The 23,082-nt window shown below is 44.8% G+C and overlaps 1 protein-coding gene across 1 annotated transcript; it reads right to left on the bottom strand.

Moving 5' to 3' along the window:
- Positions 1–21,771: 21,771 nt before the first annotated feature.
- Positions 21,772–22,741, bottom strand: LOC145821639 (uncharacterized). The gene is made up of 2 exons (XM_082918181.1): positions 22,292–22,741; positions 21,772–21,783 (listed from the first exon to the last, which is right to left on the bottom strand). Exons 1-2 carry the CDS (start codon positions 22,739–22,741, stop codon positions 21,772–21,774), a joined length of 462 nt encoding a protein of 153 aa, XP_082774307.1.
- Positions 22,742–23,082: the final 341 nt, after the last annotated feature.

Raw genomic sequence — 23,082 nt, 5'->3', positions numbered from 1 at the left:
ACATTTTTCTGAGTTAGCTGGGTCAATGGCATCGCTGTAGACGTCCCCGAACGCCCCGGGAGGATGAGTCCCGTTCTGTTCGTTTTGGGCTCACTACAGTTCGGACTCTAATTGTCACGGTTCTTAATCTGAACCAAAGAGTCCAAATCCGGCAAATCGTTTTGAAAAACAGATTTTTGTAAGAAGTGCCAAACATGGACTGCTTTGCCAGATACAGAGTCGCCACCTAAATATTTTATTTTGGGAGAATTTAGGAAACCCTGACTCGTTTGCCTAAGGCCACGTGTCCGTCATCACCAAAGTTGCCTCGGCTCGGGAACTTGGGTACGATTGGGGAAGGTCAGCTATGAGCACCCTCTCTCGCCCGATCCGAAGATTGGCCTCTACTAATCATGATATCTTGTTTTGAAAACATTATGCGTTCTTATTCCGGTTATTAGCCTAGATTTACTATGTGATGCGCACAGCATACAAGTATAGACTGAATCGCCTAAGTTAGAACAAAATATTTCATGTTTGTTTTTTAAAGCAGTTTGCTACTCGTAAGTAGGCTAAAATGTAGGTTTTACCACCCTCAAGTGGGCTTTAGAAAAGATGGTTTTTGCCACTATCAAGTGGGCTTAAAACTCACGGTTTTAATGCATTATTCCAATTCAGGTAATTCAACCTCCATCCATAGGCATTCAAGCAGTTATATCACATAAGCAAATAGCCTCATGGTAATCATGCTGTCATGGCAACATTCACACGCATGCAAGGATGCTAAAGCGTAAAAGCTTACCGAGTACTCCAAGCCAAAACAAAAGTTATGTTAGAAATCCATGCATGATCCTAACTATACAGAAATGCCTAATGCAACACATGCAGGAATGCGAATACAATAGGCTCGACTATTCTAAAATGACATGCGAAACGCTACAACTAACATGTATTCAATTTGAAATTGAAACACGAATGCAGTTAGTATGATGCGCTGAGCCCGGTGCATGCAAGACAAATGTATGAATGCACGCATGCATAACATAAGGTATGCTAATTTAAATATGTCATAATACTAACCATCGAAAGCTAGTAAATAAAAGGGAAAAAAGAAGTGGGGTTGGAAGACATACACACACTCACACACACTTATTACACAATTGCCCCCGCTCGGAGGGTCCAAAAAATATTACACAACCAAATGAATACTGCTAAATTAATTATTACAGAACTTCTAATTAATTAACGAATTAAATATAGAAGAAAGATGGCCGCAACCCTGCCTCAGAATGCGCGAATGGTGCATGCTTGACTCGTCTCGCCCGGAAACCCGTACCATGCCACTATCGCCTCTGTTTACACTGCCATGCTCCTCTGAAAATTTGCACAAGTCCCAGGGATGCTTCTCTGAACACTGGGGAGCATCACCGACCAAGTGGGAACACCACCGGCCGAAGGGAATGGTCATCGACCATTGGTTGAGCCACCGGCTAATTGTATTTTGTCGGTCGGCACTCAAAGTAGCCGGCCGACTATTTCTTCTTGCAGAATCCTGCAGTTGACAGCAGCAGAGGGCAAGCAGTGTATGGCATGGAATTTTCAAGCAAATGTGAGCATGGCTACACTCCCTATCATGCAATGGACTCAAGGGAGCATGACCCTCGGCCCTCGGGCCATCAATTATGCATTTTGACGCATGATGGCCTAAGAGGCCAAGTTTGCCATTCAATGCAAAATGCATGCAACAAAAGAGATGAATGCCAACACCCTATCATATTGAGATCAAGGGCGTCGGCGACCGAGGATTAAGACGTGTTACGTCACTTGGAGTACTAATACTCTCAATCCTCATGCTTGGTTTGACACCCCAAACCAAGCAATGCAATGCATGTATACGAACATGGCTCAAGAATGCAACATGAGGCTAAGATCCAAAACATGCCAAATGCAATGCAATCTATTATGCAAGCATGCAATATGCTAATCATGCAAGAGGCAATACAATGCAATTTAACGTGTGATGCAAACATGGTACAATGCAAGCATGCAACGAGAGGCAACAAGTCAAACATACAACTATGTACAAGAATGGACTTAGACTGAAATGGGAGGCCTCAGCCACACCCTAAAACAGTGGCCAAAAGGGAAAAAAATGGCACAACTTATGCATGCAAGCATACACACACCAAGGCCTATCATCTAAGCATGGAAGGGGACAACTCTAAGCATACTTAAAGGCAATATTCTTGGACATTAAACACTCATGTTAAACTCTGAAAAAGCATGCAAAAGATGACACCAAGATATGCTACGGAATGGATGCAAAATAGAAGGTATTTAAGGCCACAAAAGAGAGCATTGCTCAACACCTACCCCAAGCAAATATGGCATGAACTAAGCAACCCAAAACAGAGTTTTTATGCATCAAAATATGCCCCAAAACCCACTGATATGGCAGCCCTAAAAACTTAAATACATAAGCATGCACAATGCTCATTTCAAGGCACAAAAGGACACCTCTTCAAGGCATGAAAAGGGTGATGGATACGTGTATAGGAACATGGATTAGGGACTGAAATGGCATGTGAAATGACTCCAAATCATTGAAACAACCCAACTAAAACATGCTCATGACTCACACCCTCAAGGCTCACAAGCCAAAATATAAAGGGGCTCTACCAAACATGGTAAATATGATCAAATAAGCTCCCAACAGACCTTAAGCATGGTAACACATGGCTAAGAACTTCACAAAGTTAAGCCAAAACATGAGAGCATAGTAGGTTAAATGCATGATGCACTTCTAGGCATAACGGGAGAATACAAAGCAAGTATATTATGCATGAAAGGGACCTTTAATCCGACCAAAAACAGAGGCATAATATGGCCCAATAACACCCAAAAACCTCTAGAATGAAGCCAAGAACAACTAATCATCCATGCTACCCTTATGGGCCAAAAATGCAAACAAAAGAGGGACCAAGGGAGAGGCGTGTCCCTCTCCTATGCAATACTTCAAAACCCTTTCTTCACCACTGAAAATCCACTGGATTTCAGTGGTGAGAAGGCCAATACACAAAAGTCCCCAAAGCTTATCAAAGAGTGCACAAAAAGGGCCAAACAAGGCCTAAGAGGGGGAGATCGACCCCAAACAACAAAATGACCTTAATGAAGTATCTTAAGCATGCAAATACAAGACTTTTTTCAGTTATACATGAAGCTCAAATCAGTATGCAAAGTAGGTCAAAAGCTAGTGCAAGATTGGGAAATCTAAAGCAAAAGTGTTACCCTTGAAGAACACCTCAAGAACAGCAAGTCCAGCAACCTTCTTCTGATCAAAACCAGCTCAAAACCTCAAGAATAAACCCTTAACACCTCCCAAAGTCGAAGTATGGTGTAATGGTGTGTGTTTTAGTGCAAAAGTAAGAACAAATCACCCTTTTAAGCCCTCAAACACACACAAAAGAAGAGAGAGAGAGAGATATAGAGAGAGAAGATGTATGTATCAGAATATATATGTTCTAGATCTAATTTTGCTGAACCTCTCTAATGAAAAAGAGAGGTCTCCTTATATAGACAAGGCAATGGTGCTAAGCTTCTTAGAGAAGGGGGTCAAGCTTCCAAGGGAAGCTAACCCAAAGGTCCAAGCTTCTTGAGGAAGCTAAGACAAAGGGTCAAGCTTCCTCAAGAAGCTAGACCAAAAGAGGTCAAGCTTCCATGAGAAGCTTGAGTAAAAGGGTGCAAAGGTTCAAAATAGCCAGACCTGTGCATGGGGGGCAGGGTCCGTGCATTCCAGCTGGCACAGCTGGCATGCACCATGCCTGCAAGACGCAAAAAAGTGGTACCGGCCAGAAAAGGATGCCATCGGCCAACTAAATGGTTGGTCGACCACACAAAGTGTCGACCGGCCATCACCAATGGTCAATGGAAAGAATACACGGCCAGTGGCCTCAAGCCATGGCCGGTGAGGAGTGGGGATGGCCAACAAGCCATTCCCTGCCCTCCAAAAAAAAACACAAGTGTTTGGTGCAAAACCAAACACAACACAGTCGAGTCGAGAGGTCCTAAAGCAAGGCGCGTAGCCGAGACCTCCGGGAACTCAAGATGAACACAAATGTGGATGATCACCGAGTGTTCAAATGGTGACGTCCAAGTCTTGAGGACGGTTAAAAATGGGGTGTCTACAATTGCCCCTCTTTGACAGAACTCGAAAGTCGTAACAATAACGGGAGTAAGTGTCAAAGCCCAGAGACGGACCCTTTTTGACAAGGCCGAAGACTTGGACAATGCATACAAGCTTTAAACAAAGATATGCGCCCGAAGGCAGGGGCAAAATGTAGGACACTGCACAAAGCTGAGCGTAACTTATGATCATACAAAGAAAGCTGTAACGAAGAGCATACAATGCAACAGTTTTAAGCTAGCACAAACCAAACTACACTACAATGCAGAGAGGGTGCAAGGGAATTATGTAATTCTCGATACGTCTTACTCGGAGGATATAATACCTGTGCGGCTCGTCTGGTTGCACCAGCTTCAAATGAACCGTACATACAGTATCGTACCTGAAAGAGAAAGAAAACTTAACAGGTACAATATCATTAGCAATATGCATAAGAATGCAATTGAAAGTGCATGACAATGCAAGTTGAATATAACGCATGACAATACGATTTGAAACAAGCATAACAATGTTATGAAGGTAAACACATGTAAGTAAAGCATAACGCGACAACGCATGCAATGTGTATAAGAAGAACTTGAACACATGTAAGTAAAGTATAACTCAATAACACATGCAATGTGTGTAAGAAGAACTTGAACACATGTAAGTAAAGTAATGCACGTATGCATGTAATGTGTATAAAAAGAACTTCAACACATGTAAGTAAAGCAATGCACGTATGCATGCAATGTGTATAAAAAGAATTTGAACACATGTAAGTAAAGCATAACGCGACAACGCATGCAATGTGTATAAAGAGAACTTGAACACATGTAAGTAAAGCATAACGCGACAACGCATGCAATGTGTATAAAGAGAACTTGAACACATGTAAGTAAAGCATAACGCGACAACGCATGCAATGTGTATAGAAAGAACTTGAACACATGTAAGTAAAGCATAATGCGACAACGCATGCAATGTGTATAGAAAGAACTTGAACACATGTAAGTAAAGCAATGCACGTATGCATGCAATGTGTATAAAAGGAAAAGAGGGGCAGATTCAACTTGAAGCATGGTAAAGACATGTTATTCATGATGTTGAAATGCAAAGCACGGCAACACAGTATAATTGAAGCGATTTGCGGAATTTGCAAGAGACAAAAAGGATACGGGGAGGGGTGCTCTTCGCACGCACCGGGCATCGCTCATTGAAGTCATGGCCTGAGGTCAACTCGAAGGTCTACTAACGTTCCAAAAGTGCACTTCCTTTCACTGTCTCGAGTAATGAAGGTGCCAAACCACATAGTTGACCCGAACAAGGGGGCGGGAGGTGCATTGACCGCAAGGGGAGGTTACCGGTATCAATTCCGATACTTTGCTGCCCTGCTCTCCTTTTGCTTTACTTTTCTTTTTACTGGTAGTTTAAGCACATTGCACTGCCTCAGGCAAGTTTTTACTCTTTTTTTTTTTTCAAAACTGTGTACTCTTTTCAAAATACATGATGAAAATGAAACAATCATTTTGTTCAAAAAGGTGTTACATTTGTACGTTCTATGCATCGCATCGCATGGCATCACATAACAATGTGAATGAAATTAACATTCGTTTGAAAATTAAGCACTTGCATCGTAATAATCAGGTAGTGAGCTGACTAACGACAAAATAACTCGATAAGCAACAACAAAGAACTCAATGAGCTGACCAAGTGCGAGAACAACTCGATAAGCAAATCAAAGACTTAAAGAGAGTGAAATACAACTTGATAAGCAAATTTACAACAACTCGATAAGCAAATAGGCGTGACGTTGCAAAAATCATCATCGGAGGGCATTGGAAGTGGTGGCATTCCCCAAATTCTCAGCATGTTCAATCATATAAACAGCTCAGGGGACAAGAAAGAAGACCACCGGCCACCAGGGGAAATCCTTCGGCCTCATGAAATGGCCATCGGCCAGCAGATTTGATCAATCGGCCAAAAGTGGTGGTCGGTCGGCACTATATTTGGCCGGCCGGCCATAAATGGCAGAGACCAGCAAAATGCTGACATCTGTCCTCCACTCAACCTTATCCCCTACAAAAGGCTTCAGCTTCGTAGTTTTTCTCAATTCCACACTGATTTGCTCCAAATGGAAGAGTTTCTTGCCCAAAGTCTCATAGCTTGGATTGCCAACTTGGACGGCTCGGAAAAGCTAAACTTCCGGGGTTTCGGCATAAATGCACTATTTACTCTGAGTCGCACTCCGCTACACTTTCTGTTTCTTCACGCCGCGGTAAGGTTTTGGAATCCGGTAACACATGTCTTTAGCTTTAGCAGGCAAGAGGTATGTCCTATCTTCGAAGATTTCTAAGCTTTAATCGAGTTTGAGCGCGACGAGGAAATCTTGCCCCAACTTCGCTTCGGCCACGCCCAAGCCATAGGACAAATGTGTGGGCTTTCAATACCTGACACTCGCTCTTTGATTTGTGACGGGGCGTTGGATGTTCCGAGTTTAATTTGTCGATTTTCTGACACCGGTGACCATCATTGGCAAGGCTTCCGACGACATACTCTTTGTTTGTGCATGCTATCCCATTTCTTGTTTGCCTCGGGCTGCTAAGGATCTAACGTCCGGTTGATTGAGGTTGCCCAAGGCTTGAAGGAGGGCAAGGGCTGCATTGCCATGACTCTGGCTGAGACGTTGATGGGCTTGGATGCCTTTTATCGCCGAGAGACAACCAGATTTGCGGGGAGTCCACTACTGCTGCAGGTAATGTTTCCCACCCAATCTCACATTTGTATGGCTTACATCACTCGGCCCTCAAGCTCGATTTTTCTCACAAAACCCTTTTCTCACTTTTCTCACATCATACATCTCTCTATTCTTTATTCTCTCATTTTCATCCCTTCCCAGGTGTGGTTGATGGACAAGTTGCAGGTTGTGGACTCTTACCCAGCATACTCAGCTCGCAGCTACTTCTTTTGGCAATGCCTAGTTGATGCCCTTGATGAGGGATGGTGGTTTGATTGGATGTGCAGCTTGTCCGCAGACCGCATTGCTTGGCGGTGCCCTTGGCTCAACCTACCGGTGATGAGCTACAACATGACCCGCCAACCTGGGATTCAACTAATTGGCATGACATACTGTGTCTTCTATTTTCCGTTCCAGATCCGGCGCCAGTTTGGTTATGATCAAACTTGTCCACCAGAGGGGATAGAGTACCCGACTACATTCCCGGTCCGAGGCGCACAGCTCGCCCGGTATGCTACAGCATGGAGGACTAGAGAGCTCCTAGCCCCCGCTCCCACTTTCAGTTGCACTTTGTCTGATGAGTGCATAGATTGGCTCAATGAAAAGGCACAGGTTGGGCCCAGCTTGGCATCAGAGGCTTCAACCAGCTCTGGGAGGGGGCGCAGGAGCACCTGACTCATCTATGCCCCGGATTTATTGCTTTATTAGAACTTTCAAGTTTTATTTATGAATGTAATAATAAAAAAGTAACTTTAATTTGTATGCAAGAGCAGGAGAACTCTGTATTAAAATTAATGAAATTGAAGGTTGTGGGTACTGAAAATTTTCTACTTTGGTCCAAAAATGGTCTAAGTTGTAAAAAGATTAATTTGAACAAAGTCAACTTTTATCAAAACTTTTCAAAGTCATTTTCGATATGGATCAGAACTGGACATGCCTGAAATCTGTCACTGAGATGCACAACCTCGGATCCTAGCAACTGGAAAGTTGCACCTAGTCTAAATAGTACCACAGCACTTCATGGTAACGGAAAATTGCCCCTAGTCTGAAATGCACTGCACCGGAGATCATAACCGAACTCTTGAATACTGAATAGACAAAGATGGCTGAGGTGATCAAATGGACAAAGTTGATTAGGGAAAAGTTTATGGCTGAACTTCAGGATGAAGTTGCCTACGTATCCCAAAAATGGGAATCAAGCCTTACGTAGTTTAGGCTCGGGTTCACTCGGGTATTTTCACTCTCCTTTTATGCTCTAACTTTTGCTAAGGCCGCCCTTTGCGGGTTTTCAACCTTGCGAGCTCAGTTTTTATAATTTCCAATTTTTTGTGCTCTAACTTTTGTGTAGGTCGCCCTTTCTGGTTTTTGGCCTAGTAAGCCTCTCAGGGGTAATATTTCTTCAACTTGTCCATGTTGATCGGTTGTGAGAACTATAGGCCATCTAGATCCATCAGAACCACAGCCCCACCTGACCAGATCGACTTAATGATGTAGGGACCCATCCAATTGGGCCTGAACTTGCCCCTTGGGTCATGGATGGGAGCTCGGTTATCCTTGAGCACCAAATCTCCTTCTTTTAGATTTCTGGACTTAACTTTCTTGTTGAAAGCTCAGGCAATTCTGCGCTGATAACTTGGAACACAGTATAGTGCTTTCAGTCTTCTTTCATCAAACAGCATGAGTTCTTCAAATCTGCTCTGTTGCCAATCTGCCTCGGCTATCTGACACTCAGCCAGCACTCTCAAAGACGGAACCTCAATTTCAGTAGGTAGAACAGCCTCCATCCCATAAACCAATGAGTACGGAGTCGCCCCAGTAGAAGTTCTAATTGAAGTCCGGTAGCCCCACAGAGCGAACGACAGCTTATCTGGCCAGTCCCGGTAGGTTTCCACCATCTTCTGTAAAATGCACTTGACATTCTTGTTGGCGGCCTCAACAGCTCCATTGGTCTGAGGCCGGTATGTGGATGACTTATGAAAAGTCACATTGTATTTCTCCAACAAGTCAATCACTTCCTTCTTGAAGTGAGAACCGTTATCTGAAATTATCTCATTTGGGACCCCATAGCGACAGATGATGTTGTTTCTGATGAACTTCGCAACATATGAAGCCTTTAACACCACATAGGATTGGGCCTCAACTCACTTTGTAAAGTAATCTATCGCGACCAGGATGAACTCATGCTCGTTTGACCCCTTCGGAGTAATAGTACCGAGCACATCGATTCCCCAAACTAAAAATGGCCATGGCAAAGTCATGTTGTACAGCTTTGATGGCGGGATGTTCATGCGGTTTGCATGGATCTGACATTTGTGGCATCGCCGAACAAAGCCGATACAATCTTCCTCCATGGTGGACCAGTAGTAACCCTGTCTGAGGATCTTCCTGGCCGGCATTACCCCGTTCATATGTGCACCGCATTTCCCTCCATGGATGGCCCCCATCAGGCGCTTCGATTCTTCAGCTTCAACGCACAACTTATGCATTCCCAGATGACCTCTCTTATACAGCTTACCCCTGCAGATGATGAATTGAACGACCATTCTTCTGATTGCCCTTTTATCTTTGCCATTTGTCCTTGGTGGATACGCCTCATTCTCCAAGAAGTTCCAAATGTGGTAATACCAGGGGTTCTCATCCTGAACCTCATCTATAGCAGCAATCGACTCGTAGGCTGGCTCAAATTTCTAGTCAATAATCACTGGGCGCATCCGGACTCCAAACGAGATGTCTATCATGGAAGATAGAGTTGCTAATGAATCTGCGAACCTGTTCTCTCTTACTAGATGAGCAAATTTTAACTTCTCAAACCGAGGAATCAACAAGTCCAACGTCTAGTGGTATATTATCATCTTTTCTTCTCTGACTTTCCAATCTCCTTTTGCTTGAGACACAACAAGATTTGAGTCCCCGATGACGTCCAACCGTTTTGCCCCTAGTTCCAGGGCTGCTTTTAAACCGGCAATGCACGCCTCATATTTTGCTTCGTTGTTTGAGACTTTGAATCGGAGTTTAAAGGCTAGAGGGATACGAGAATTGTCAGGCGCTATCAGCAACACCCCTATCCCATACCCGTACTGGTTTGACGCTCCGTCAAAGTACATCATCCAAGTTTCATCGTTGATATGCAAAATGGCCTCATCTGGGAATAAGTACTTAACTGCTTCACCCCCTCCCACCGGGTGATCGGCTAAGAATTCTGCCACTGCTCTTCCTTTAACTGACTTGCGCGTAACATATTTCAGATCGAATTCGAAAAGCAACAACAACCAACGAGCCAGCCTACCCATAAGTGCTGGTTTTTCGAAAAGATATTTGATGGGATCCAGTCGTGAAACCAACATTACGGAGTGAGCTAACAAGTAGTGCCACAGCTTCCTAGTAGCCCATACCAAGGCTAAGCAAGCCTTTTCCAATGGTGTGTAACGGGTCTCATACTCTAGCATCTTCTTGCTCAGGTAATAAATGACTCTCTCCACCTTGTCCTCTAATTCTTGTGCGAGCATGCAGCCTATTGTAGTCTCAGTCACTGAAAGGTACAATATCAACGGTCTCCCCGGCTCTGGCGGTGACAACACGGGTGGGTTCTGTAAGTATTCTTTGATTTGTTCAAAAGCAGCTTGGCATCGGTCGTCCCACTAGAACTTCGTTCCTTTCTTCAGGAGATCAAAAAGTGGTTCACAAGTCAAGGTTAATTTTGAGATAAACCGCCTTATGAATTACACTTTACCCAGAAGGCCTCGCACCTCCTTTTCAGTCCTTGGTGGTGGCATTTCTAAGATGGCCTTGATTTTGGAAGGGTCGACTTCGATACCTCTCTGTGTAATCAAAAACCCCAGCATTTTTCTCGCTGTAACACCAAACGTACACTTCTGAGGATTCAGCCGCAACCGAAATTCTCTAATCCTTTGAAAAAAACTTTTGCAAGGCGGTGTAGTGGCCCTCTCTTTCTTTGGATTTGACAATCATGTCGTCCACGTGCACCTCAACCTCTTTGTGGATCATGTCATGCAATATTGTGGTCGCAGCCCGTTGATATGTAGCTCCAGTATTCTTCAACCCAAACGGCATCACTCTATAGCAGTAAGTCCCCCATGGGGTGGTGAATACTGTCTTTTCCCGGTCTTCAGGTGCCATCACTATCTGATTATAGCCTGAGAAGCCATCCATGAACGAAAGCAAAGCATGCCCCGCTGTGAAGTCCACCAACACATCAATATGGGGCAAAGGAAAGTCGTCCTTTGGACTGGTTCTGTTCAAGTCCTTGAAATCCACGCATACCCGGATCCTGCCATCCTTCTTCGGCACTGGAACGATGTTGGCCAGCCAAGTCGGGTATTCGGATACCAGTAGGAAACCTGCGTCAATTTGCTTGGTGACCTCTTCCTTAATCTTGATGGCCCAGTCGGGGCGGATCCTTCTGAGTTTCTCTTTGATGGGTCGGGCCTCGGGGTCAATAGGGATCCAGTGCTGTACAATCTCAGGATCGATTCCAGGCATGTCTTTGTAGGACCACGCGAAAATATCTTTGAAATTTTTTAATAAAGCGACTAAGCACTCGCGTTCCTCCGAAGACAATGTGGACCCGATCTGGACCAGCCGTGGGTCCTTCTCAGTACCAACATTCACAGTAGTGATTTCATCCATTAAAGGTTTAACAAATCTCTCCTGCTCTTGCTCAATTAAGCGTTGCAAAACCGGAAGAATTTCTTCCTCGTCATTTTTATCAAAATTTTGAAAGTCCTGATTCAAGCAATAAATCAAAGGTACAGAAAAGTACTCAGAAACCACATCCACATCATTCTCATTAAGCACATCCAAACCGTCCGATTCTTCTGTTACAACAGACTCAAAAGAGAAAGAAAAAGATGACCTGGACAGGACTGTGGCATCCAAGTTGTCACCCCCAGGAATACCGAACTCAGACTCAGTCGAGCTGGAACCTGATTCCGACTCACAAGACTCGGTGGAATCAGATTCCGGCTCACTACCTGACCCGGTGCTGCTTGACAAAAATCCCTCCTCGTACTGCCAAATGAGAGAATATGTGATAGATGCATCCAGAATGTTTGCTGGTAGGTCCGCAGCCGTTTCATTCCCGATCATGGACACCAAGAAGTTATCCCCCAAGCACTTCTGTTCGATCGGAGGATCTGAAAGTAGACAAGCCAGTGCTACCCCCATTTCGATTTCAACGTCCTCAGACTCCACTTTCTTGTTCTGCTTAGCCTCAGCTAATGGGTCTGTCTGCTCTTCGGCAACGTCACCCCTGGATAACTGTAGGTCGAAGAAGATCTCAAACCTCGGCACGCGCTTCCTCTCCGCGTTCAACCATGGCTCTGGGAAGCCACAAAATGGAAAGTCCTCCCCTTCCCGGACGAAGCATCCGTTTAGGGTACCCTGGATAGGTCGGTGCATTAACTCAAAAGGCTTCCCTGCCTGCTTTGCTCTGGCTCTCCCATCCATCTCCTTGCCTTTCCTTATCCAATCCTCTTTGGTGGGTAGATAACCCAAACCCAAGGTATGTGGGTTGTGTGGCACTACGGCCAATGCTGCGACGCCCTGCCGGCCACTCTTTCCTAATCCCATCCCAGGGATGTGTTGAAGCTTGTTCATGAGGTATACTAATTGAGCACTGACATACACCCCCTCATTAACAACCAAAATGTTATGCACAACCCGAACCTCAGTCAGAGTGAAACCGGATAAGAACACATCCTCCATACCGTGCTCAATTTCTAGGACTGGTGTAGACACCACCGGCGGTGGATGGATCGATGAATTTCCAAAAACAATGGCTACTCCCTATCCATGGGGGTATTTCACCATTTAATGCAAGGTAGAAGAAACTGCCTTCACTTGATACAGCCACGGCCGCCCCAAGAGTAGATTGAAAGTGGCGGGAACCTCTAGGACGTGAAAGTCAATTTCATGCTGCCCCGGCCCAACCTTGGTCTAAATTTTCACTGTCCCTATGACTTCTCTGCTTGTGTTGTCGTATGCTCGAATCACCTGGGTTGTTGGCACAAAGTCCGCGGTCTTTAAACCAATTGCATAGGCAGTCCTTGCTGGACACACATTGATGGTGGACCTTGTGTCGACAAGCACCACGGGTATGCATTTGTTTCTGCACTCCACAGAGATGTAGAGTGGCTTGTTATGGTTTGCACCCTTAGGTGGCAGTTCTTTGTCAGAAAAAAGCAACATTGGAGTAGCTCTTCTTAGAAAAACTAAGCCTACTAGCTATTCGGGCGTGGTGTCTATTGAGAGCTTGGCCTTGTCCATGGCCGATAAGACAGCTTGTTGATGCACTTGCGATGCCATAAGCAGTCCCCAAATAGAGATGTCTGCCTGTATCTTTTTAAGCTGTTTGAGCACAGCCTCATCTTCAAGTTGCTTCTCCTTCTATTTTTCAGCTTCCTTATCCTTCCCAGACGCCTCTGGCTGATCTAGATGTGGAGGCTTGAAATATCGTCCACTCCTTGTCATATGATCGACCTCGCCGATGTACCAGGTATCGTCCGGCTGGTTACTTCCCCAATCCTCATCCGTGTGGGCAAGACATAGATCGTCGTCTTCCCACCACATTCCATCGGCAACCGACAGACACCTGTCCGACTCCGGTATGATCACACTCGCAGTACTTTCTGTCCACATGCTCACAGTATTCTCCGTCCTTGTACACACAGCACTTTCAGTTCCCATATGGGCTTTAGCTTTCCTGATTCTCTCAGAATCCTCAAACCTTTCATGTTCCGACTATGTCAGTACAGCTGGCTGTCCAATAATTTCTGTATTCAAAATGCTCCGATCCTGAGCGAAATCCTCGACACCAGCGCTCTCCGGCGATGTACTCTGCTCTTCGGCCCTTCCGGCCGTCACTGATATTCTCGCCCCTACCGGGCCTCGTTCTGGTTGGAATTCTCCCACAACATCCGGTTGATCATCCAACCACCCGGTAGCCTCTGTCGATTCCTCATAATCAAACCAGTTGACTGCTGCGTCCCCTGGGTCTTGGTCATTGAAAAACTGGAGGTCGGCAAGGTCCTCTTCTATAGCCGTCAAATTATCTGTCTCCTGCTCAAATCCATCCCCTCGGATCATACACAGCTTTGCCCTCTCCGGCAATTCTACAATGGGCTGAACCTGGCCTACTGACAGAATATAATCACACGAATTGTAGGCTTCCTCAGAAGAATTCCCACATTCCTCAGATTCTGGCTCAACAATCCCATTATCCTCTGAAATCATCCCTGTCCCATCTTCGATGGTCATCACCATTGGTTCTGGTTGGGTTCTGGAGATGTCCAACATGCACAAGTCAGTGCAGTCAGAAAGGAACACCTCCAGCTTAGGTAGGTGGGAAGGAGTGATATATATGCTAGGATCGTAAGACATGACCCCAGTCTGGATAAAATTGATTCTTTTGGGAGGTGGAGCTTGGTTGTGTGATAGGAGAGGGTTTGTTGTAACATTAGGTCTTTCGGGAGGCAAAATCACCCCGTTATCGATGAGATCTTAAACCTCATGACGTAATCGGAAGCACTGGTCGGTGTCATGACCGTGCTGTTGGTGAAATGCGTAATATTTGGCTGGGTTGTGGGTAGGGGGAAGTCTTTCCGGTAATGGCCGTGGCTCTAGGGGCTTCAAGTGCCCTTTTCTAATTAAAACCCCCAGAGCTTTGGACAAGGGCATATATAGTGGAGCGAAAGTTCTTTGGTTTTTGGGTGGGTATCTGGCTATTTGTGTATTGCTTCCGGATGCACTGGAGAAAGGTGTAGCTGCCATGGGTCTTGAAGGGGGAGGGGGAATGGTGGTGACCATGCTCACTTCTGAGGCTCTTGCAGTTGTAACGCCGCTCGGGCCTGCATTGGTGTTGCGATTGAAAGTTCTTCTGGGTTGCTCCCGATCATTATCAATTAAGCCTTACTTCAAGGTATCCTCAAACTGTACTCCCATCTCACGTAGATCAACAAAGGTAGGGAAGGGGAGCACGATCATTTTCTGCATCAACTTAGGCTAGAGATTGCGCACAATCATCTGAATTTGATCTTTATCTATGGGCCTTAGGGTCATCATTCAGGCCTTAGCCCTCCATCTGGTCACGAACTCCAAAAAGCTCTCTTTAGGCTCCTGCCTCGTTGTCTCAAGATCACGGGTCGTAATCTCGATTTGCGTGTTATACGAGTATTGCGCAATGAAGGCCTCAGCCATCTCGTCCCAGTTTCTCTTGACATCATCTTCTAATTTGGCGTACCAGATAGCCGCCACACCCGACAGGGTCCGGCTGAATAGAGACAGCTTCTGCAGTCTGGTGAGGCCCATCGGCCTTAAGATGTCTGAAAACAAACGCAGGTGTACCATAGAATCCCCGGATCCATCAAACCGGTCGATGTGCGGCATCTTGAATCGGTCTGGCAGCGTCACAGCTGCGTCGGTGTACCCATCTTCAATATCAGGTATGGTCTTGACTCCTTGGGATCTCTTGAACAGCTTTTCAAGCTTGCTCAACTTCAATGTGGTGGGATCTGTCTCGAACTCAAAGGGAGAGTCCGGTAGGTTGGTGGGTGTTTTGGATAACTGGGGTAGGATCTGGGGTAGGATTGGGGGCGGAGGTGGCCCTGTGGGAATGTCTGTATCATTCTGAACATTAGCTGTCTCCCCGAGTATTGAAACTCCTGGCGGGGGAGGAGCTTGATACGAAGCAGATGCTCCGGCTTGCTGTTGTAGCCTCACGATTAACTCTGTTTGTTCAGTCATAACCGTGGCCTGTTGCTTGGCAAACTCCGCCTGTCGAACAGCGTCTTGCTGCATAGTTTTCATGCTTTCTTGGAGCTGGCGCACCGTCTCCTCTAAGCTCGCCATACTGCTCTGATCTATTTGAATTTCTGGTATATATTCCCTTTCTGCAGGAGAAACAGAACCCTGATCTCTACTGTACTCAGGTGGGGTAGATAAAGCCTTCTGTACTGATCGCTGAACTGATATTCTCTGCCTGACTGCCCTCCGTCTAGGAACCGGGGGTAATGAGTAGTACACTGGTTATCCGTCTACTAGATCCTCAGATCGATGGAGTCGGAGACCTCTAATCCAGGGTGCTCGGGAAATATCTACTGGGTCAGAAGCAATCGTGCTAAACTACCTAGCAAAAAGATAAATAAAGCGATAATAAGGAAATAAATGACCAGACAAACGGATAGCATAACAACTTAAATAAACATAACACATGGTTGGGCATGACAACACCCTGTCAATAAGCTGAATACACTGTTCTCAAACACTGATCATTATTCCCCAAATCACTGTCCCCAAAGCTGGATCTGATACCCGCAGGCCTGATGCCCAAACTTGCAAATTGATACGTGCAGTCCTGTAGAGGCCAACTCTAAGAGCACATAGCAGATAAGTGAGGGCCAAAACACCCCTATGTTGGGGTAGGGTTTTCCTGTCCTATTTTGTCAGGATCTAGGGTTTCACTACGCACGCAGTGGTTTCAAACAACCTATAATCGGGTAAGCAACCTGTCCTAGTTTGGAATGGTCACTATGGATTCTGAATATGCACTAGGTCAAATGGTCAAAAGGGTGCCTCGGTAAAAATCGGGGTTTGTGTTCCCATACTGGCAGAGCCCGCAACCGATTAGCCTTATGGTCATGCCTTGACAAGGCAAGCCTCCGGCAAACCGTTCAGGAATAGCAGATGGCCAACACGGTGTCCTAGGCGCACCAATGCACATGCAATGCAAAGAAACACATAAGTGTAGTCAAAACAAGATATCATGAGTTCGAGTCAAGTTCTCTATTCTCCCCAGCAGAGTCACCAGAAACTGTAGACGTCCCCGAACGCCCCGGGAGGATGAGTCCCGTTCTGTTCGTTTTGGGCTCACTACAGTTCGGACTCTAATTGTCACGGTTCTTAATCTGAACCAAAGAGTCCAAATCCGGCAAATCGTTTTGAAAAACAGATTTTTGTAAAGAAGTGCCAAACATGAATTGCTTTGCCAGATACAGAGTCGCCACCTAAATATTTTATTTTGGGAGAATTTAGGAAGCCCTGACTCGTTTGCCTAAGGCCACGTGTTCGTCATCACCAGAGTTGCCTCGGCTCGGGAACTTGGGTACGATTGGGAAAGGTCAGCTATGAGCACCCCCTCTCGCCCGATCCGAAGATCGGCCTCTACTAATCATGATATCTTGTTTTGAAAACATTATGCGTTCTTATTCCGGTTATTAGCCTAGATTTACTATGTGATGCGTACAACATACAAGTATAGACTAAATCGCCTGAGTTAGAACAAAACATTTCATGTTTGTTTTTTAAAGCAGTTTGCTGCTCGTAAGTAGGCTAAAATGCAGGTTTTGCCACCCTCAAGTGGGCTTTAGAAAAGATGGTTTTTGCCACTATCAAGTGGGCTTAAAACTCACGGTTTTAAGGCATTATTCCAATTCAGGTAATTCAACCTCCATCTACAGGCATTCAAGCAGTTATATCGCATAAGCAAATAGCCTCATGGTAATCATGCTGTCATGGCAACATTCACACGCATGCAAGGATGCTAAAGCGTAAAAGCTTACCGAGTACTCCAAGCCAAAACAAAAGTTATGTTGGAAATCCATGCATGATCCTAACTATACAGAAATGCCTAATGCAACACATGCAAGAATGCGAATACAATAGGCTTGACTATTCTAAAATGACATGCGAAATGCTACAACTAACACGTATTCAATTTGGAATTGAAACACGAATGCAGTTAGTATGATGCGCCGAGCCCGGTGCATACAAGACAAATGTATGAATGCACGCATGCATAACATAAGGTATGCTAATTTAAATATGTCATAATACTAACCATCGAAAGCTAGTAAATAAAAGGGAAGAAAGAAGTGGGGTTGGAAGACATACACACACTCACACACACTTATTACACAATTGCCCCCGCTCGGAGGGTCCAAAAAATATTACATAACCAAATGAATACTGCTAAATTAATTATTACAGAACTTCTAATTAATTAACGAATTAAATATAGAAGGAAGATGGCCGCAGCCCTGCCTCGAAATGCGTGAATGGTGCATGCTTGACTCGTCTCGCCTGGAAACCCGTACCATGCCACTGTTGCCTCTGTTTACACTGCCCTGCTCCTCTGAAAATTTGCACAAGTCCCAAGGATGCTTCTCTGAACACTGGGGAGCATCACCGACCAAATGGGAACACCACCGGCCGAAGGGAATGATCATCGACCATTGGTTGAGCCACCGGCTAATTGTATTTGGTCGGTCGGCACTCAAAGTAGCCGGGCGGCTATTTCTTCCTGCAGAATCCTGCTGTTGACAGCAGCAGAGGGCAAGTAGTGTATGGCATGGAATTTTCAAGCAAATGTGAGCATGGCTACACTCCCCATCATGCAATGGACTCAAGGGAGCATGACCCTCAGCCCTCGGGCCATCAATTATGCATTTTGACACAATAAAAGAGATGAATGTCAACACCCTATCATATTGAGATCAAGGGCGTCGGCGACCGAGGATTGAGACGTGTTACATCACTTGGAGTACGAATACTCTAAATCCTCATGCTTGGTTTGACACCCCAAACCAAGCAATGCAATGCTTGTAAACGAACATGGCTCAAGAATGCAACATGAGGCTAAGATGCAAAACATGTCAAATGCAATGCAATCTATTATGCAAGCATGCAATGTGCTAATCATGTAAGAGGCAATACAATGCAGTTTAACATGTGATGCAAACATGGTACAATGCAAGCATGCAACGAGAGGCGACAAGTCAAACATACAACTATGTACAAGAATGGACTTAGACTGAAATGGGAGGCCTCAGCCAAACCCTAAAATAGTGGCCAAAATGGTCCAAAATGGCATAACTTATGCATGCAAGCATGCACACACCAAGGCCTATCATCTAAGCATGGAAGGGGACAACTCTAAGCATACTTAAAGGCAATATGCTTGGACATTAAACGCTCATGTTAAACTCTGAAAAAGCATACAAAAGATGACACCAAGATATGCTAGGAAATGGATGCAAAATAGAAGGTATTCAAGGCCACAAAAGAGAGTATTGCTCAACACCTACCCCAAGCAAACATGGCATGAACTAAGCAACCCAAAACAGAGTTTTTATGCATCAAAATATGCCCCAAAACCCACTGATATGGCAGCCCCAAAAACTTAAATACATAAGCATGCACAATGCTCATTTCAAGGCACAAAAGGACACCTCTTCAAGGCATGAAAAGAGTGATGGATACATGCATAGGAACATGGATTAGGGACTGAAATGGCATGTGAAATGACTCCAAATCATTGAAACAACCCAACTAAAATATGCTCATGACTCACATCCTCAAGGCTCACGAGCCAAAATACAAAGGGGCTATACCAAACATGGTAAATATGATCAAATAAGCTCCCAATAGACCTTAAGCATGGTAAGACATGGCTAAGAAGTTCACAAAGTTAGGCCAAAACATGAGAGCATAGTAGGTTAAATGCATGATGCACTTCTAGGCATAACGGGGAAATACAAAGCAAGTATATTATGCATGCAAGAGACCTTTAATCCAACCAAAAATAGAGGCATAATATGACCCAATAACACCCAAAAACCTCTGGAATGAAGCCAAGAACAACTAATCATACATGTTACCCTTATGGGCCAAAAATGCAAACAAAAGAGAGACCAAGGGAGAGGGGTGTCCCTCCCCTATGCAATACTTCAAAACCCCTTCTTCACCACTGAAAATCCACTGGATTTCAGTGGTGAGAAGGCCAATACACAAGTCCCCAAAGCTTATCAAAGAGAGCACAAAAAGGGCCAAACAAGGCCTAAGAGGGGGAGATCGACCCCAAACAACAAAATGACCTTAATGAAGTATCTTAAGCATGCAAATACAAGACTTTTTTCAGTTATACACGAAGCTCAAATCAGTATGAAAAGCAGGTCAAAAGCTAGCGCAAGATTGGGGAATCTAAAGCAAAAGTGTTACCCTTGAAGAACACCTCAAGAACAGCAAGTCCAGCCACCTTCTTATGATCAAAACCGACTCAAAACCTCAAGAATAAACCCTCAACACCTCCCAAAGTCAAAGTATGGTGTAATGGTGTGTGTTTTAGTGCAAAAGTAAGAACAAATCACCCTTTTAGGCCCTCAAACACACACAAATGAAGAGAGAGGGGGAGATATAGAGAGAGAAGATGCATGTATCAGAATATATATGTTCTAGGTCTGATTTTGCTGAACCTCTCTAATGACGAAGAGAGGTCTCCTTATATAGACAAGGCAATGGTGCTAAGCTTCTTAGAGAAGCTAATATAAAAGAGTCAAAGGGGTCAAGCTTCCAAGAGAAGCTAACCCAAAGGTCCAAGCTTCTTGAGGAAGCTAAGACAAAGGGTCAAGCTTCCTCAAGAAGCTAGACCAAAAGAGGTCAAGCTTCCATGAGAAGCTTGAGTAAATGGGTGCAAAGGTTCAAAATAGCCACACATGTGCATAGGGGGCAGGGTTCGTGCATTCCAGCTAGCACAGCTTGCATGCACCATGCCTACGAGAGGCAAAAAAGTGGTACCGGCCAGAAAAGGATGCCATCGGCCAACTAAATGGTCGGTCGACCACACAAAGTGCCGACCGGCCATCACCAATGGTCAGTGGAAAGAATACACGGCCGGTGGCCTCAAGCCATGGCCGGTGAGGAGTGGGGATGGCCAACAAGCCATTCCCTGCCCTCCAAACAAAAACACAAGTGTTTGGTGCAAAACCAAACACAACACAATCGAGTCGAGCGGTCCTAAGGCAAGGCGCGTAGCCGAGACCTTCGGGAACTCAAGACGAACACAAACGTGGATGATCACCGAGTGTTCAAACGGTGACGTCCAAGTCTTGAGGACGGTCAAAAATGGGGTGTCTACAGTTGCCCCTCTTTGACAGAACTCGAAAGTCGTAACAATGACGGGAGTGAGTGTCAAAGCCCAGAGACGGCCCCTTTTTGACAAGGCCGAAGACTTGGACAATGCATACAAGCTTCAAACAAAGATATGCGCCCGAAGGCAAGGGCAAAATGCAGGACAATGCACAAAGCCGAGCGTAACTTATGATCATACAAAGAAAGCTGTAACGAAGCACATACAATGCAATAGTTTTAAGCTAGCACAAACCAAACTACACTATAATGCAGAGAGGGTGCAAGGGAATTATGCAATTCTTGATACGTCTCACTCGGAGGATACAATACCTGTGCAGCTCGTCTGGTTGCACCAGCTTCAAATGAACTGTACATACAGTATCGTACCTGAAAAAGAAAGAAAACTTAATGGTCGGTCAACCACACAAAGTGCCGACCGGCCATCACTAATGGTCGGTGGCAAGAATACACGACCGGTGGCCTCAAGCCATGGCCGGTGAGGAGTGGGGATGGCCAACAAGCCATTCCCTGCCCTCCAAACAAAAACACAAGTGTTTGGTGCAAAACCAAACACAACACAGTCGAGTCGAGAGGTCCTAAGGCAAGGCACGTAGCCGAGATCTCCGGGAACTCAAGACGAACACAAACGTGGATGATCACCGAGTGTTAAAACAGTGACGTCCAAGTCTTGAGGACGGTCAAAAATGGGGTGCCTACAATGGCAAGTCTTGAAAAGTCTTTCACAAATCTCCTGTAGTAACCTGCAAGTCCTAGAAAACTTCTAACCTCTGCCACATTTGTTGGTTTTGGCCAGTCCATGATAGCTTCAATTTTCTGAGGGTCAACAGAAATACCATCCCTGGTGATTACATGCCCCTAAAATGTCACATTGTCAAGCCAAAATTCACATTTGGATAACTTAGCATATAATTTCTTTTCTCTCAAGGTCTGTAGAGCAGTTCTCAAGTGATTTTCATGATCTTCCCTGTTTTTGGAGTAAATCAAAATATCGTCAATAAACACAACTACAAATTCATCCAAAAATGGTTTAAACACTCTGTTCATGAGGTCCATAAAGGTAGCAGGGGCATTAGTCACCCCAAACGACATTATAAAAATTCATAATGTCCATATCTAATCCTGAATGCAGTTTTCTCTATGTCTTCTGCCTTAACTTTTAACTGATGGTACCCAGATCTGAGGTCAATCTTAGAAAACACTTGGGCTCCCTAAAGTTGATCAAACAAATCATCTATTCGGGGTAATGGGTATTTGTTCTTGATAGTTACTTTGTTCAATTCCCGATAGTCTATACATAACCTCAAAGGTCCATCCTTCTTTTTGACAAATAGGACGGGAGCACCCCAAGGTGAAGTGCTCAAGCAAATGAATTTCTTGTTTAACAGCTCTTGAAGTTGTGTTTTTAACTCTTTCAATTCTGAGGTTGACATTCTATAGGGGGTCTTGGAAATAGGTTGTGTTCCCAGAATTACCTTAATAGTGAATTCAATTTCCCAATCAACTAAGTCCCCAGGTAAGTCATTTGGGAAAACATCAGGAAATTCACAAGTAACAGGAATAGTTTCCACATTAGCATGATCAGATGGTGCAGTCAATATACAACACAGGTAACCCCTACATCCCTTCCTAAGCAATTTCACAGCTTTTATGGCCGAAATCAGGTACGGGGGAGGAACTACCCCATTTCCAATAAAAATAAATTCAGGCATACCCGGCGGTCTAAACCCAACAGACTTACTCGCACAGTCAATAGTAGTACAGTATTTAGTCAACCAATCCATACCCAGAATACAATCAAAATTATCAATCTCCAAGGGCAATAAGTCAACATACAATATCATATCACTAACCATAATGTCGTATGCCGGATAAACATAAGTACATAACATAGAACCCCCAGATGGTGTAGAAACAGATAACATATATGTCATAAGCTCTAGTGGTCTAGTTAACTTCCGAGAGAAAGCATACGATATGAAGGAATGCATAGAACCAGAATCTATCAATACACATGCATTTTGAGAACATATAGGGAGTATACCTGACACCACAGTTTCGATGTTCTGTATGTCACCAGGCACTAAGGCAAACACTCAACCTTGTCTCAAAGGTTCTTTCCCAGTATTAGCCTTTGTATTTGTTTTGATTGTAGAAGCGGGCCCCGGTTGAACTCATCATAGGATGGCTGGCGTTCTCAGACCCAAGTGGGAAATCTTTCACCACATGACCCGTCTTGCCACATCGAAAACAAGCACCGAAAGCT

The sequence above is a fragment of the Camellia sinensis genome, chromosome 3 (genome assembly GCF_055761805.1).
Source record: "Camellia sinensis isolate YWXY chromosome 3, ASM5576180v1, whole genome shotgun sequence".
Classification (NCBI taxonomy): Eukaryota; Viridiplantae; Streptophyta; class Magnoliopsida; order Ericales; family Theaceae; genus Camellia; species Camellia sinensis.
This window is presented reverse-complemented; position numbering and strand designations above follow the sequence as displayed.

What these genes read in the sequence shown, in the direction of transcription:
- LOC145821639 (XM_082918181.1), bottom strand. Translation starts at nt 22,741, where the DNA reads ATGTTATCTGTTTCTACACCATCTGGGGGTTCTATGTTATGTACTTAT.